Source organism: Mustela lutreola, chromosome 3 (genome assembly GCF_030435805.1).
Source record: "Mustela lutreola isolate mMusLut2 chromosome 3, mMusLut2.pri, whole genome shotgun sequence".
In the NCBI taxonomy this organism is placed as follows: Eukaryota; Metazoa; Chordata; class Mammalia; order Carnivora; family Mustelidae; genus Mustela; species Mustela lutreola.
This window is the reverse complement of record NC_081292.1, coordinates 167097614-167115191: the sequence shown is the minus strand read 5'-3', so window position 1 is coordinate 167115191 and position 17578 is coordinate 167097614. Positions and strand designations below refer to the sequence as shown.

Sequence of the window (17578 nt, the reverse complement as noted above, 5' to 3'; positions counted from 1 at the left end):
CACTTAAGATGATGTACTCTTTTTATTTGACCTGTTGATGTGTTGTTAATACACTCCACTACATTAAAGTAGTTTGTAATCCTGGAAGTATTACTTGATGTGAAATATTCTTTTAGTATTTGTTGAATCATTTTTTTAAAAAAACATTTATTACTTGAAGTATATAACATACTGTGTGGAAATTTAGAAAACATGTTTTAAAAGAAAAGTAGAGGAACTTGTAACAATATATCCATAGTTCTGTCCTTTGAAAGCAACTCCTTTCCAGATTTGGTATATGTCCTTCTGTTAACCCATCTAGGGCTGGTGATTTCAGAAGAATGACTCTTGCCTAACTTTCTTCTCAATCAAATGGTTAAAATTCTGGTTAGATTCTCCAACTTTTTTTTGGTTCTCTTATTTTTCTGTGATGAGGTCCTAAGGACATTATCTTATCTATTCTGCCAAATGTTTTTAAAATTTGCCTTTCATGTTTAAACCTTTGATCCACCTCAAGGTTATGTTTTGTGTATAGAGATTAATTTTAACTTTTTTAGTGATAACCAATTGTCCTAAGACTGCTAATCTGTGTTACTCTGTCAAATAGCAACTTTACAAATGTTTTACATTAAATTTTAATATAAAATTAATAGAGAATTTCTAAGAAATGCTGTCTTTTACTTCCCATTTTTTTTTCTTTTTTTTTGAAGATTATATTTACTTATTTGACAGAGAGAGTACAGGCAGGCCTCCCACTGAGCAGGGATGCAACTTGCAGCTTGATCCCAGTGCTCTGGGATCATCACCTGAGCTGAAGGCAGATGCTTCTCCAACTGAGCAACTCAGACGCCCCTAATTTGCTTTTTTTTTTTTTTTTTTTTAAGATTTTAGAGAGAGAGAACTGGAGTGGGGTGGGGGCAGAGGAAGAAGGAGAAGCAGGCTCTTCACTGAGCAGGGAACCCCATGCAGGGCTCCGTCCCAGGACCCTAAGATCATGACCTGAGCCAAAAGCAGATGCTTAACCAACTGAACCACCAGGCACTCCTAATTTCTTTTTTTTATTTATTCTAAATAATTATTTTTCCTAATCCCAAGGTAAGTATAGTAACCTTTTTATCTTATTTTTAAGGGCAAAAGTATGTATATATCCAGTAGTTACAAAGTGGAGTTTGAGGCAATTTAGTCATTAACAGTCTTTTGGTTTTCTGCTTTTATATGTTAGATATGCATCCCTTGTTTTTAAAAAAAACATTGATGCAAAGATGGCTGTGAAAGAAATGAATGGGATAGAAATAAATGGAAAATCAGTAAACGTGCGGCTTGTTAAAACTCCTGGAGAATATACATCACCACTTTCCTACAAAAATGGAAATAAAGTTACTTGGAATAATTTGGAGAGAAACACCAACAAAGAAATTACCTCAGTCTCCTCTATTTCAAGATTGCCCAGAACTAGGCCAAGGCAGCTGGGATCTGAGCAAGACAGTGAGTTTTTTCCTTTTGAACAGAAGGTTAGTTTTCTTGATGGATCTTTTCGGTGGTCTTTGTATAAGCCGTACTGCAGTAAGTAGTTTGGTAGAACAAGTAACTCCAGAATCAGGGAGCTTGAAGTGGGGATGAGAATATTAATCTCTATCCTTTTTAACCATGGATCCACCCTAACCTGTTTTTGTAGAACTCCAGTTGCTCTTGGGGGGTGAGAAATGTAGATCTTTGTAGGTCTGGCTATAGACTGTTTCTCTTTAACCAGACTCTTTCCCAGTACTTTGCAGTCTTTTTTGTCCCTATTCTTGGATAGTATTCCTGTGTAAGTAGTTAATTGCTCTCTCTTCACCCTTTCTCACAGTTAATCTTGGCTTATAATCACTAAAACCATAAAATATAGTCATCTTATTATATATGCTCTCAATTTTTATCTCATCAGGGTTTTAAACACTACATGGAAAATAATGAAGTTGCCCCTTTTACCCTCACCTCTCCACTCTTCAGGAGTGTGCCTGGGGTCCTATAGGAATTCCACAGGTTTTTTAAAGATTTACATAGAATAAAATTCACTCTTTTTGGTATTTTCAAATTTAGGAAACCACACATGGACGTGTAACCACACCCCAGTCACAATACAGAACAGTTTCTTCATTCCAGAACATAGTCTTCTACTCTGTTTCCTCTCCTTATGATTTTCCTTTTCCAGAATGTCATGTGAATGAATATTACATAACATTGTTAGCCTGACAGCTTAGCTTAATGTGTTGGGAGATTGATCCATATTGCTGTGTATATAGCATTTCATTCCTGTTCATATTTTGGCCATTTTTATTGGGTTGTTTGCTGCTTGGAGATTTTTATTTAAATTCCAGTTAGTTAACATAGAGTATATTGTTTCAGGGGTACAATATGGTAATTCACCACTTCTTAAATCAACTGGTATTCCTCACAACCAGTGCAGTCCTTAACTCCAAATCTTCTTCAACCCTTCCCCCCACCCACTTCCCTTCTGGTAACCCTCATTTTGTTCTCTATTGTTAAGAGTCTGTTTCTTAGTTTGTCTCTCTCCCTTTTTTCCCCCTTTGCTAATTTGTTTTCTTAAATTCCACATATGAGTGAGATCATGTGATGTGTCTTTCTCTAACTGTCTTATTTCACTTAGCATAATATACTCTAGCTCTATTCATTTCATTGCAAATATAGCAAGATTCCCCTGTTTGTTTGTTTAATTTTTTAAAATTTATTTTCAGCATAACAGTATTCATTGTTTTTGTACCACACCCAGTGCTCCATGCAATCCGTGCCCTCTATAATACCCACCATCTGGTACCCTGACCTCCCACCCCCCGCCCCTTCAAAACCCTCAGATTGTTTTTCAGAGTCCATAGTCTCTCATGGTTCACCTCCCCTTCCAATTTCCCCCAACTCCCTTCTCCTCTCTATCTCCCCATGTCCTCCATGCTATTTGTTATGCTCCACAAATAAGTGAAACCATATGATAATTGACTTTCTCTGCTTGACTTATTTCACTCAGCATAATCTCTTCGAGTCCCGTCCATGTTGCTACAAAAGTTGGGTATTCGTCCTTTCTGATGGAGGCATAATACTCCATAATGTGTATGGACCACATCTTCCTTATGCATTCATCCGTTGAAGGGCATCTTGGTTCTTCCCACAGTTTGGCGACCGTGGCCACTGCTGCTATAAACATTGGGGTACAGATGACCCTTCCTTTCACTACATCTGTATCTTTGGGGTAAACACCCAGTAGTGCAATTGCAGGGTCATAAGGAAGTTCTATTTTTAATTTCTTGAGGAATCTCCACACTGTTCTCCAAAGTGGCTGCACCAACTTGTATTCCCACCAACAGTGGAAGAGGGTTCCCCTTTCTCCACATCCCCTCCAACACATGTTGTTTCCTGTCTTGCTCATTTTGGCCATTCTAACTGGTGTAAGGTGATATCTCAATGTGGTTTTAATTTTAATCTCCCTGATGGCTAGTGATGATGAACATTTTTTCATGTGTCTGGTAGCCATTTGTATGTCTTCATTGGAGAAGTGTCTGTTCATATCTTCTGCCCATTTTTTGATATGATTGTCTGTTTTGTGTGTGATTGTCTGTTGAGTTTGAGGAGTTCTTTATAGATTCTGGATATCAACCTTTTGTCTGTACTGTCATTTGCAAGTATCTTCTCCCTTTCCGTGGGTTGCCTCTTTGTTTTCTTGACTGTTTCCTTTGCTGTGCAGAAGCTTTTGATTTTGATGAAGTCCCAAAAGTTTATTTTCGCTTTTGTTTCCTTTGCCTTTGGAGACATATCTTGAAAGAAGTTGCTGTGGCTGATATCGAAGAGATTACTGCCTATGTTCTCCTCTAGGATTCTGATGGATTCCTGTCTCACATTGAGGTCTTTCATCCATTTTGAGTTTATCTTTGTGTACGGTGTAAGAGGTTCCCTTGTTTTTTATGGCTGAGTAATATCCCATTTTGTGTGTGTGTGTGTGTGTGTGTGTGTGTGTGTGTGTGTGTATCACATCTTCTTTTTTCATTCATCAATCCAAAAAATGAGTAATCTGATTAAAAAATGAGAAGACATGAATAGACATTTTTCCAAAGAAGGCATACAGATGGCCATCAGGCACATGAAGAGATCACTAACATCATTTATCATCAGGGAAATGCAACTCAAAACCATGGTGAGATACCACATCACACATGTCAGAATGGCTAAAATCAACAACACAAGAAACAAGAGGTGTTGGTGAGGATGTGGCAGAAGGGGAACTATCGTGAACTGTTGGTGGGAATGCGAACGGGCAGTGTGGAAGTTCCTCAAAAGGTTAAAAACAGAACTACCTTGCAAGTCAGCAAATGTACTACTGGATATTTACCCAAAGAATACAAAAACACTAATTCAAAGGGATACGTGGACCCCAATTTTTAATAGCAGCATTACTTACAGTAGCCCAGTTGTGGCAGCCACCCAAGTGTCCATTGATTGATTGAATTGTTTATTTTATTATTGAATTTTGAGAGTTTTTTTAATGTTCTGAATACAAACCTTTTATAAGATCTATAAGATTTGGGAATACTTTTTCCTAACTTATACTTAGTCTTTTCCTACTTTTAATACTGTCTTAAAGGAGTTTTTAATTTTGATGGAATACAATTTATCAAATCTTTTCTTTTTTAATTTGTGCTTTGCAAAACCCATGGTCACAAAGATTTTGAGTTAATTTTTATTTAATACATGAGATATTATCACCTTTCTTTTCTCAGTTTCCCAACATTTATTCGTTACATTCATTTATTTAGAAAATATATGTCTACCATGAGAGGCAGAACCTGACCCTGCTACCTGCTCATTATGTGACTGGGCAAGCTACCAAACCTCCATGTCTGAGCTTCCTTATTTTAAAATGGGAATGATAGTTCCTGCTTCACAAATGTTGTGAGGTTTAAATGAATTTAATACAGAAAAGTCCTTAGAAAAACAATGCCGGGCACAGAAAATGCACTCAACTTAATAGTAGTTGTTACTGTTGTTGAGCAGTAATTTGGCTCTTTCTTGGAAATCTCATCCTTTCTGGGGTTTAAACTATCACATAAACTATTGTATCCCAAACTTTTATTTATTCAGTTGTTATTACATACCAATTGTATTCATAAATATTCTAGACACTGGGAAAACAGCAAAGAGCAAAACAGGCCAAAAAATATGTGGTCTTGTATAACTTAAGTCTAGTGAGGAAAGACAATAAACAATTAAGTAAAATGATAATGTTCTGATGGGATAGATATAATAGTTGATATATTTTGCCTTGTCTTTTCATCTAGACTTTAAAGTCTCAGCTCTTTGTTTAGCCTGAATTTTTGTGGGATATGTAGTGGTTTCATAGAATTTATAACCTGGTGAATACTAATTAATCATTTTAATTTTGTCTGTTTGATCAGATTGTAAGATTCATAGGTGAAGGGGTTTCTATCTTATATAACCAGTTTTCCTCCCATGGTATGTGGTCCAATTTTGGATATATAGTCTGTGTTGATGCCATATTTAGGAAATAAAATGTAGAATATTTGTAATTACTATGTAAACTAGCCTTTTGCTTGTCAGGTTAAGTAAGAGAACTAAGCCTCCCTGCCATAAGCCTTAGATATCCACTGTATGTAGTGAATTAACCTCTCTCCTACACTGAGAATGAAACTAATTATGTCCTATCTTTGGGGAAAATGAGAGAATAGTTAACATCTGTGTTCTGTGGTTCAGATGAAGAATCCCAATTGAGAAAGGCTGATTTAGACTTAACTCCAAATATTTTGTCACTATTAGAAAACATGTGGGACTTTTTTTCTATTTAAATACATGGTTCACAACACAGTTCAAGCAAATCTACTCGGCATAAATAATCCCAACTCAAAGTAAATTTCTTAGGAATTTTTATTTTACCATTTGTAGTTTTTAAATTTTATTTTAATTAAATAAGCTAAAGTGTCTATGTAATGGTCACTGTTTTAGGAAAACTTTTAAAATGTTTATTTAGGGTGTCAAGAAGAATTGTAAACAGATTGAATCTACTAAACTATTACCAGATACACCTATTCAATTCATACCACCAAATACATTGAATCTGCGTAGCTTTACCAAAATCATGAAGAGACTGGCTGAACTACATCCAGAAGTTCGCAGGTAATGACTACAATTCTGTTACACTGGTTTTAATTTTTTTATATAAAAATATAGTTCAGTGTGGTAACTTAGCCATATTTAGAATGTGTTACTTTGGAAAGGACAGGTGCTTATGTGTGTTTTCCTTTTGCATAGAGACCATATTATAGATGCTCTTCAGGAAGTGAGAATAAATCATAAAGGTTTTCTGAATGGCTTATCTATTAATACTATTGTGGAAATGACTTCATCTGTCTTGAAAAATTCTGCTTCCAGTTAGGACTAAAAGAAGCAACAAGAGGTAAATCAAGCATATCTTTTATATTTAAATATTACTTGAAATGTTTAAGCTATTGTTTTTTTCAAATAAAAAATAGTATTAAATTTAAAGTAATAAAATAATGGTATTATAAAATTAAAAGGCAAACATACTGTATTAGTTAACTACTAATGCAAAACCAGTTACCCAAAACTTAATTAATCAAACAGTATTCATCATCTCATAGTTTGCAGGTCAGGATTCAGGAGTGGCTTTAGCTGGGTAGTTTTCACCTAGGAACTCTCACACTGTTGCAGTCAAAGATGTTGCTTGGGTTGTAGTCATCAGGAGGCTTGGGTGAGACTGGAGGTTGTGCTGCTGAGATGGCTCATACACAGGGCTTTTGGCCCCCTGGGCCTCACCACTTGGGCCTCTCATTGGGGCTCCCTGAGTGTCTTTACATTGTGGCAGCTGGCTTCCTTTGAGGGAGAGCAAGGTGGAGGCTACAGTGTCTTTGTCACCTAGGCACACTCCATGGTTTCTGTCACATTTTAGATGTGAGTTATTGTATGCAATCCATACTCAAAGGGAAGGGAATTAAGCTCCCTCTCTTGAAGAAAAGTGAATCAAAGAATTTGTACATACTTTTCATTATGGGCACTAACATGGGATTCTTTGTTATAAAATAACAAATGGGGATTTGTTTTCAGTTAGAGCTGTCTAGTGATTAAAGCCAGCTTTCTACGGTGAACAGCTAGAAAAGTTGAATAAAAGTAAAGAGTACCTGTATAAACAAGGCACTGGGGAACTACCACCTAGTCATGAATTAGTGGGCCAAGGTACAGAGATGAATCTCAGGAAAATATACCCAATGTTTGGGACCACATGTCCCCTAGTGTTATTTGTAGAGGGGTAGCTAGTTTAAAGGACACTTCTGATAACTTTGAAGCCAGGGAGATGGGCCTTGGTGAACACTCAGCACTGGGTTGGAACCCCAGCAGGTTGTACCCTACTAGTAACTATGAACCAGAAATACATAGTTCTTCAGAGGGACTATAACTCAGCTTCAAAATTTATTCCCTGAATTGGATTGAAATGATAGTGGGGTTATTTCTGACATGCATCTAGAAGAAATGAAGATAGGAATTCTCTGGAATAAAGTAATATCATTTTAGGCTTCAGATTATTTCTACGCACAATTTTATACATACTTGTTATTTTGTAAATAAGAGTGCACAATCCGAAATAACACAAATGAAAACTACTGGATAATAAACACTACATAATAGAATACAATAATACAATATAGCCACAGGGACTACAGATATTTCAGTTACCAGACACCCTTAAAGAATATATCCTTATAAGTGATAGACCATTTCTAAAAATGGCCATAATTATTCTCTTCCCTGCATTTGTGGACCTTTGCAATGTGACTTTGAAGCTCCTTTCATCAAGATGTGGAATCTGTTTTGCCACCCACTTGAATCTAGACTAGCCTTTTGAATTACTTTGACAAGTTGTACCATTTCCAAGCCTTGTCTTCAAAAGGACTTGATTAGTCTGCTCTCTTGGAAATGTGTTGCAGCCACAGGAAAAAGCCCAGTCTATTAGAGGACAAAAAATTACATGGAGGATAGCCAAGGCATTCTAAGCCTATAGCCAGCTGCTCCTAAACACGTGATAGAATCTGGCATAGATTGGACATCAACCCCAACCTCCCAACCTGGCAGCTCTCCACAGAGCCATGAGCAAGCCCAACCAAGATGTGAAAAATCCCTCACCTACCTGAGTCTAGCCCATTGCTAATGGGCAGAATTATAAGCTTAAATAGATAGCCATTGTTTTAAGCTACTAAGTTTTAAAGGTAATTTACTGCACAACAAAAGCTAACTGATTCAGATGTGCTATATTCAGGGGGACAAAGGACAAGATTGAGGATTTCAATATAGAACTGAAAATACTTTAAAAATGGAAATTCCACTAATGAAAAAAAAGAAATTTAATTTAATAACTCAGTTAATAGTTTCTATAACATATTAGACAAATAGTTGAAGTGAGAATTAGGTTAGGAAAAAAGAAAAGTAGGTCAGAAGAAACTATGGAATGAAACACAGAGAAAGAAAAGATAGAAAACCTGAGAGAAGGTGAGAGAGAGGGAGAGTGAGACCATCTATAGATGTAACAAAGCTTTAACAAAAAGAAGGGAGAGAAATCGAGCAGAAAAATTTTTTGGAAACAAAATGGCTGAAGTATTCTTTAAATGATGAAAAACATCAAGCCATAAATTCAGTAAACCCTTTCAAACCTCAAACAGGAAAAGTAAAAAGACATCAGTATATCAGAGAAAAAAATAAAGCTAAAATCTATAAAGCATCCAGAGAAAAAAGAATTTACCTCAAGAGTACAACAATTAATTGACATCTGATTCTTAACAGAAGCCATCAAATAATTCTACAAACTTTGGGTTCTAAAAAGCCTTCAGGAATAAATGGGAAATAAATATATATTTACTCAAAAACTAAGATAATTTGTTACTTAAAAGATTCATTTATAGTAAAGAAAATACTAAAGAGTGTTCTCTAGGAAGAAGGAAAGTGATTTTAGATGAAAGGTCAGAGATGTAGGAGAAGTAAAGATGAAAATGTATATATCAATTGGTATTGACTATATAAAACAAGAATAGTGGTATTTTACAGGTCCAATAAAAAATATATGACAATAGTAGCATAAAGAAATTAGGCACTTACTATTCTATATACCTTGTAGGTTGGAAAGAGGGTAAAATGTACTATATTGGGGGTCCCCATTACTACCTCTCCCCAGCCTGTTATTCACTTGGAAAACTCACATGACTCAGTATATGGCTGTACTCATGGCTTCAATTTCTGACAACACAATGATACAAAGCAAAATCAACAAAGGGAAAAGCCACATATGGTGCTATCTAGAGAGGACCAGGCATAGGCTTCCAAGAGTCCTTTCCCATTGGAGTCACACAAGACAAGGTGTGCTTATTTCCTCCAGTAATGAGTTATGACAATACGTATGGAATGTTGTATGCCAAGAAAGCTCATTAGAGAACCAATATCAATATTTTTATTGGGGCCTGGTCACATAGGACCCACTTGCCTAGTACATACTAAAGTTCCAGACACTGAGAAGGAAAGCAGCTGTTTGGTATAAACCACATTGTTCTTACAAGTTTTGGTACAGTGAGCCACTCTGGGATTGGTGAAAACTCTTCAAAATCCAGGTTTCTAGACTCTAGCTGGGGGCCAACTTTGTTAGCAGGTCTTTTTGTAAGGAGAGTAGTCCCGATCCTGCTATGTTAACTCTCCTTTTACACATAAACCAGCTGATACCAGACTTTGATAATAAGTAAAGGATGCATGTTGTCATCTTTAGGGTAATTACTAAAAGAACAATTTTTAAGAGAATACACAAAATGAGGTTGGAACCTTACCTTATGCATATACAAAAACTAATTCAAAATGGATCAAAGACCTAAACATAAGAGCTAAAACTATAAAACTCTTAGAAGAAAACAGAGGAAAAGCTTCACAACACTGGATTTGGCAATGATTTCTTGGACACAAAAAGATAAATTAGACTTCATCAAAATTAAAATTGTGTATCAAAGGATACCGTCAATAGAGGCAGTGCACAGAATGAAAGTACTTGAAAATCATTTATCTGATAAGGGTCACTATCCAAAAATATATAAAGAATATCTATAACTCAACAACAATTAAAAAAACACCATAAATTTTAAGTGGGCAAAACACCAAAAAACCCCAAACAGAAAATGACAAATGTTGATGAGGATGGGGAGAAATTGGAAGTGTTGTAAATTGCTGGTGGATATAGTGCAGCCACTGTAGAAGATGGTATGGCAGTTCCTCAAAACATTAAACATAGAATTACCATATGATCCAGCAATTCCACTTCTGAGTAACTGGAAGAACTGAAAGCAGGGACACAAATGGATAATTTGTACACCCATGCTCAAAGTAGCATTATTTATAAGAACTAAAAAGGTAGCAGCAACCCAAAGATCCATCAGTGGAGTAATAGAAAAAATGAGATCTAGGCATACAATGGAATATTATTCATTCTTGAATGAAATTCTGACCCATGGTACAACATGGATGAACCTTGAAGATAAGATTAGTGAAATAAGCCAGTCGCTAAAGAACCAGTACTGTATGATACCACTTACACAACATACCTACAGTAGTAGATTCATAAAGACAGAAAGTGGAATGATGGTTGTTAGGGGCTGGTGGAGGGGGAGAATGGTGTAACTGTTTAATGGTAAGAGTTTCTGTTTAGGAAGATGAGAAAGTTCTGGATGGGGATGATTACAGAACAATGTGAATATACTTAGTGTCATAGAACTGTACACTTAAAAATGGTAGATCTTATGTATATTTTAACCACAGTGTTTAAAAGCTTATGATTCCAATGCTAATATAGAGGGTATGGATTAATAAAAAGTTTTTTTTTAACCTACAAAAGTAGGTTGTAAAGGAGAGTAAAAAGAACACATAAAATAGGCAGGACAAATATTTAGTAAGATGAGGAAAACCCAGTTATGTCAATAATTAAATATTACTGTGAATGAACAAAATATTCCTATGAAAGACTCAGATTGTCATATTGGGTTTTTAAAAACCAATTATATAGAATCTCTAGAAACACATCCTAAAAACATCAGGATATTAAAAGATAAAAGGATGGAAAAAGAGCCACATTATATTAACATTAGAGTAAATGCTAGAGCAGTAAAATTACTGAAGAAAAAATATTTAATTTACCAAGAATAAATAACAATTTGAAATTTGTATGCGTCTAATAAAACACCTTAAGATATAAAATGGAAATATTTCCAGAACTGTTAGGAGAAATTGGCAAGTTTATAATTATAATGAGAGATTATACTGCTGGTAGAAGCAGCAAAAAAAAAAAAAAATCAGTAGTGGTATTAATGATATGAACAGTCCAAATAAGCAGTTTGACTTATTGGACATTATGTAGAGTAAGACACATCACAACTGCAAAGTCTCTTCAGGTCATTTGAAATATTTGCAAAACTTGGCCATATGCTAGGCCATAAAATAAATCTCAGTAAAAACTACAAGATTGAGAAGAGTGTGTTCTCTGGTTACAATCCAAATAACCTACAAATCAGCAATGGAAAGATAAATAGGAAATCTCCATGTTGGAAATAAATGTCTAAATAACCAGGGACTAGGAGAAGAAATCATATAATGAAAACTAGAACATAGGTTTTAGTTAAAGGATGATAATGAAAATCCTCCACATCAAAACCTGAGGGATGCTGGTAGAGCTTTGTAAACAGAAATGGATAGCCTTGAATTCCTATGTCATAACAATGATACAAAATTAATGAGCAGAGTATATAACTCAAGAAGTTAGAAGAAAAAAAAGTAATAACCCAGAGGAAGTATAAGAGGTATGAAAACTACTGAAATAACAAACAGTAAGGATCAATAAATTTGATTCTGGAAGAGAAAAAATAAAGTTGATAGACCCCTGATGAGACTGATAAAGCAAAAAAGTGAAGATACCAGCAAGGTAATATTTTTCACAAAGGAAATATCACAAATCTTAGTCATTACAAAGATGAGAGGACATTGTCAATGACTTTAATGTATTCAAGTTCTTTATTAAATCTTCCTAGGAAGATTCAACTTAACAAAAACAGACACTAGAAAGTATAGAAAATCTTACTAATCTTGTATTTATTAAAGAAATTGTATCATAAATAAAACTCTTCCCACAAAATAAAATCCAGGCTCAGATGGCTATATTAATGAATTCCCCAAACATTTAAGGAAGAAGGAATATCAGTCTGAAGTTTTCCAGAGAAATCAGTATAGTCATGATACCAAAACCAGACCATGCAAAAATTCTTTTAGAAATATCAGCAGACTGGGGTGCCTGGGTGGCTCAGTGGGTTAAAGGTCATGATCCCAGGGTCCTGAGATCGAGCACCGCTTCGGGCTCTCTGCTCAGCGGGGAGCCTGCTTTCCTCCTCTCTCTCTCTCTGCCTGCCTTTCTGCCTACTTGTGATCTCTGTCTGTCAAATAAATAAATAAAATCTTTAAAAAAAAAAAAAAGAAATATCAGCAGACTGAATCCCACAGTTTGTAAAAAGAATAATACTTTATGGCCAAACTTACTATTTCAAGAATGAAAGATTCATTTAAATTTGAAAGTCAATATAATTTACCCTATGTAGAGAACAATGGAGAAAAAAATCACCTTATTATTTCAGTAGATACAGAAGTAGATAAAATTTACCACCCATACATGGTAAAATTCTGAACAAGCAAGAAATAAAATGTCAAATCTTTTCTTCATGAGAAATCTCAGGGTCTTTTTATTTTATATCACACTAACAAGTTAATGTGCCATAATTTCATTAATGCTGTCAAAAGGCATGAGCCTCCTGGGACAGAGATAAAAGAGTTTGTTCCCACAGCGATAGCAGTAGCCAGAATATTATTTTCTTGCCTTGTTCCTCAAGCCTCAATGCTCCTAGGGCAACCCAGTGAGAGCCAACTGACAACCACATATCCAGCAGGGTACATTACAGGAAGAGCCCCATGCTTAGGAAACCCAAATATTTTATTACAAGGCTGCAGGCAGATCCACCAGACCTTTGTCATAAAGGGAGACATCTGTATTATACTCGATATATTTGTCTTTAAAGTAATCGTAGGTGTTCATTAATAAACCGGTTTGTGAGTCTAACTGTATCATACCAGCCATGGTGCTTCCCAGTGAAGAAAGTAGACTTCATATGTCACTTAAGTGATTTCTGTTCCAGACATTGCCACATTTTTACCATGATGACAATCTGGTTTTCTCTGTGGAAATAGTCAAAACAGTCCTCTATATGTATAATATCTAGTGGCCTATTTCTATTTTGACATAGTAGTAGAGTTTAGTGATATGCTTAGTCAAGGGATAGAATTTAATGTGAGTATTTTTGATATTCGTAATATGAAAAATGAGTTTAATGATAATGACTGGTTTTGTAGTAGAGTGTACTGATAAATAACTACAGTAGTACCCTCCCCATCTTCAGGGGATAACTTCCAAGATTCCCAGTGGGTGCCTGAAACCAACAGATTGTACCAGACCTTACATATATACTGTGGTTTTCCTATACATGCAAATCTGTGATAATGCTTAATCTTCAAATTAGGCACAGTAAGAAAGTAACAACAGTAACTAATAAAACAATTATAACCATGTAGTATAATAAAGGTCATGTGAATGTGGTGTTTCTCTCAAAATACACTGTCCCTAGCTTTCTCATGATGGCGTGAGATGGTAAAATGCTCCCGTGGCGAGATGAGTGATGTAGGAGGTGACATAGCATTAGACTCCCACTGACCTTGTGACAGTACTTCAGGAGCGCCCTCTGCTCCTGCTCCTGGACCCCAGCCGACTGCAGGCGGAAGGAAGAGTGCAGAAAACGGGGGAATTCTGTATATACTTCTGTGGAATATTGGATTTAAATCAATATGTTCTGTGGTTGATTTCTCCCTTCTTTTCTTTATCTGTATAGAATTTCCTTGGAAAGCATGAGTTCCCTCCTACAGAGAATGTTCTACAACACTTAGGAAAAAATTGTGGCAATAGCAAGATGCCGTGATTAAATAGGCTTAATAAGCGGATTTAGCTGTGTATACTGTACTTTATAGCCTTCCCTTCACATCTAGCAGCTGTTGTTTCTACAGTATTACCATCTTCTCTATATTAAAAATAAAAAAATAATTTTAATGTTTATAAACTTTATATTTCAAACTTGTTACTTAAAGACTTCAAGCTGCATATTTTGGATTAGAAAAAAATGGTTGTGTCTACTTTTAAAAATTTTGTTAAGTTGGTTTTTAAAAATAGTGACCAAGACCAGGTTTATTGTTTCAGAGTCCATTAAGTGATTTCCATCCATGAAAAATATAATTTACCTAAAGTTCTTAGTTCCAGTTTTCAGTAATCTTAAGACTTTTTGGACCACGGGATAACAGATAAACTGAATGGGAATTCACAGATACATAACATTTTGGAATGTGTATATTTTTAAGCTTCCTAGACAGTTATATTGAAGCTCTGATACATTTAATGTATTTTTGACTTCAGTGTGTGTGTGTATATATATATATACACTTTACAGTATAAAACATTAAGCTGTATTTTCCCTAAGAAGAGTAAATCCACGTGTGCTTTGGTAAAACACTAGTCACCATATTGTTTGTTTTGTTTTTTTAGTAAGTTCTGTTAGATTAGATTAAATTGTAAATTGCAATAATTTTCAAAGCCTAATTTTATATCCTATTAATTTCTTTAATGGATTACTTTTTAAAAGCTTCTTCTTTAACTTCTTTAAAGTTTAAAATTACAGTTTTGCTAATATTAAGATGAACATTTAAATATGCATTTTCTTCAAATGTTTAAAATGTTTAGAGCATTCAATAGTTGGTATCATTTGATTAAAAGTTAGTCAACATTTATATTTGATGTATTTGTATTTAATAAAGGCAGAATCTGTAGTACAAGTTTAAATTTAATACTTTCTGCAGGTTTAATGGCATTTTCCAGGTGTGAATGAGCCTACGAGTGTTTATGTGGAATACACATGGATGGGAAGGAAGGCTAACTATCCAACTCCTGGATTTCAAAATTTTCATCCTTTAAGGGATTTTTGGTTATTAATTTGTCTCCAGATATTACCAGATCCACCCCAGATATTCTACCAGGAATTGGGTCAGGGTGGGAAAAAAATTCTTTTTTTTAAGGATTCTTAAGTGAAACTTGAGAATTCTTGCTTTTTGGCCATACATCAAATCCAAGGATTGTGGAAATGTTTTCCCATGTGTTAAATTATGTAGTTATTTATATGAAAAGAGTGCTCATTCAGAGTTAACATTGAGTAAAGTTGAAACATGGACTAAACATTATTTTCTTTTTTTTAAAATATTTTATTTATTTATTTGTTAGAGAGAGAGAGAGCAGGAGCACAGGCAGATAGAGTGGTAGGCAGAGGCAGCGGGAGAAGCAGGCTCCCCGCCGAGCAAGGAGCCCGATGCGGGATTCGATCCCAGGACGCTGGGATCATGACCTGAGCGGAAGGCAGCCGCTTAACCAACTGAGCCACCCAGGCGTCCCTAAACATTATTTTCAGTATGCTAGCAACAATAAGAAGCATACTGCTAGTCATTGGGTTCCAAAAGGCTTTGATGAAGTGAAATCCCCTTTTAGAATACAAACAGACCAAGTTACTGCATTCAATTTGGGGAAAATATACAAAGGATCATTTGACATTATAGTCTCGGGTTTCTTAAAGATGTCTTAGTCAAAAACTAAAGGTAAAGCTCAGATAACTTTAGTAGATCAAAAAATTAATACCAGTAAATTGAGTACTGATATGAAGCTTCCCAAGTTAAATATAACAACTGGAGTAATTGGTGAATCTCTTGGAATTCAAGTAAAAAATCAATACTTAGCTTACTCTAAAATCTTTAATTTGACATTAGTTAATTATATAAAACTCTGGTAGAATTCTAAAGTCTGATCAAATTATCCAAGTTTCCAAATATCTTAAATTAGCAAAGTTTTAGATAATTTTAGCAGAACATGTTATTGCTCAGAATCACTTTTTTTTTCATACTGTATTATTGGGACAATGAACAACATTTTAGCTATATCAACTCAAATATACAAGTAATTATGTTTAGAGAACACCAGAGATCTGTAATGTTGTTGATACCCTTAAGACTATCACTAAAAAGTGGGACCAAAGTTCTCAGTTGGTTCTGCCTGATACCAATGTCAATTCTGGTCCAAGGAGATAATGTGTGTAATTGAGCAACCCAGTATAATCAGTAGTCTCTTTTCAAAGGAAAAGTTCTCCAGCCAGTGTTCTGTGTGTATTAACTTCACTGCTTTTTCACTATTATCATTGTTAATTATCACGTATTTACCTCCACATAAAATGTTCAGTAAATATTAGCTCTTCTGGTCAGCGGAGTAATGACCGCCAGCCCATCCTGTCCTCATCTCCCCAATCCAAGCATGTGGATGTGTCACTTGGCAAAGGCAGTTAAGTTGCAGAAGTAAATAAGATTGCTAAACAGCTGACCTGGAAGATGACCCTGGCTTAGCTGGGTGGGCAAAAGAGAAAGCCAGAGAACTAGCATTTCTAGAAGCATCTCTACCTGTTGTTGCTGGCTGTGAAGATGGAAGAAGGAAGCCAGGAGCCAAGGAGTGAGGGTTGCCTCTGAAAGTTGGAAAAGGCAAGGAAACAGATTGTTCCCTAGAGTCACTAGAAGGAACATGGCCCTGCTGACATCTTGATTTTAGCCTAGTGAGACCTGTGTCTGACTTCTGATCTCCAGAAGTGTAAGATAATGAATTTGTATTGTTTAAATCACCAAGTCTGCAGTAATGTGTTACATGAGCGTTAGGAAATGAATGCAGACGATGGAAGTTTACAGGTTCTGTGTATCTTTACCTGAATTTTGACTCTCGGGGGAAACAGTTCTGTGTGAGCTATGAGTGCTGTGGAACCCCTCAATTGCTACTATTTATATAGAACTTATATCTTAATAACTGCATGATAATTAGGGCTGATAGTCTCCTGATCAGAGAATATCATGATATGTATTATGGGCATGATTGCTATAAATCACTGCTTTTATTGCCAGGAAGTAGAAAGCCTGGTAGCACACTGTTTAAGAATGTAGGCTCTGAAGCTAGGTTCCCTGGGTTCAAATTCCCATTCCAACTTCCTTAGCTGTTTAGCCTTGGACAAGTTAGATAACTTCCCTGTGCCTCAGTTGTCTGGTGTGTAAAATGGAGGCAAGTATCTTCCCTTATCATTATGGCATAAAGTAGAACACAGTATTTGTTCTAATAAAACAGCCTTCAGTCAGAGTGTGCTGCTGATGGTGGTACTGTCAGCTAGTGGAGTTCAATAATGCCTCTCTTTGTGTAGTAACTTTGTTGTATCTTCCTGCTGTTCTATTTTGATTTTACTTTATTTTTTTCTCTTCTATGACTGTCTGTAACCTGACTCAATATTCCTTAGAACAAAGCAGACCATAATAGCATATTAGTTAGAGGCTAATTGAGGACAAATTATAAAAA

The 17578-nt window shown here is 35.5% G+C and overlaps 1 protein-coding gene across 1 annotated transcript in view; it reads left to right on the top strand.

The window, feature by feature from the left end:
- The window catches only part of RBM44 (RNA binding motif protein 44), a 31757-nt gene extending 25330 nt beyond the window's left edge, over positions 1-6427 (top strand). Inside the window, exons 13-15 of the mRNA XM_059168970.1 lie at positions 1202-1490; positions 6008-6153; positions 6289-6427. Of these exons, the coding sequence (XP_059024953.1) occupies positions 1202-1490; positions 6008-6153; positions 6289-6412 (559 nt within the window). The 3' untranslated portion in view covers positions 6413-6427. The remainder of the gene's footprint in view (positions 1-1201; positions 1491-6007; positions 6154-6288) is intronic.
- Positions 6428-17578: the final 11151 nt, after the last annotated feature.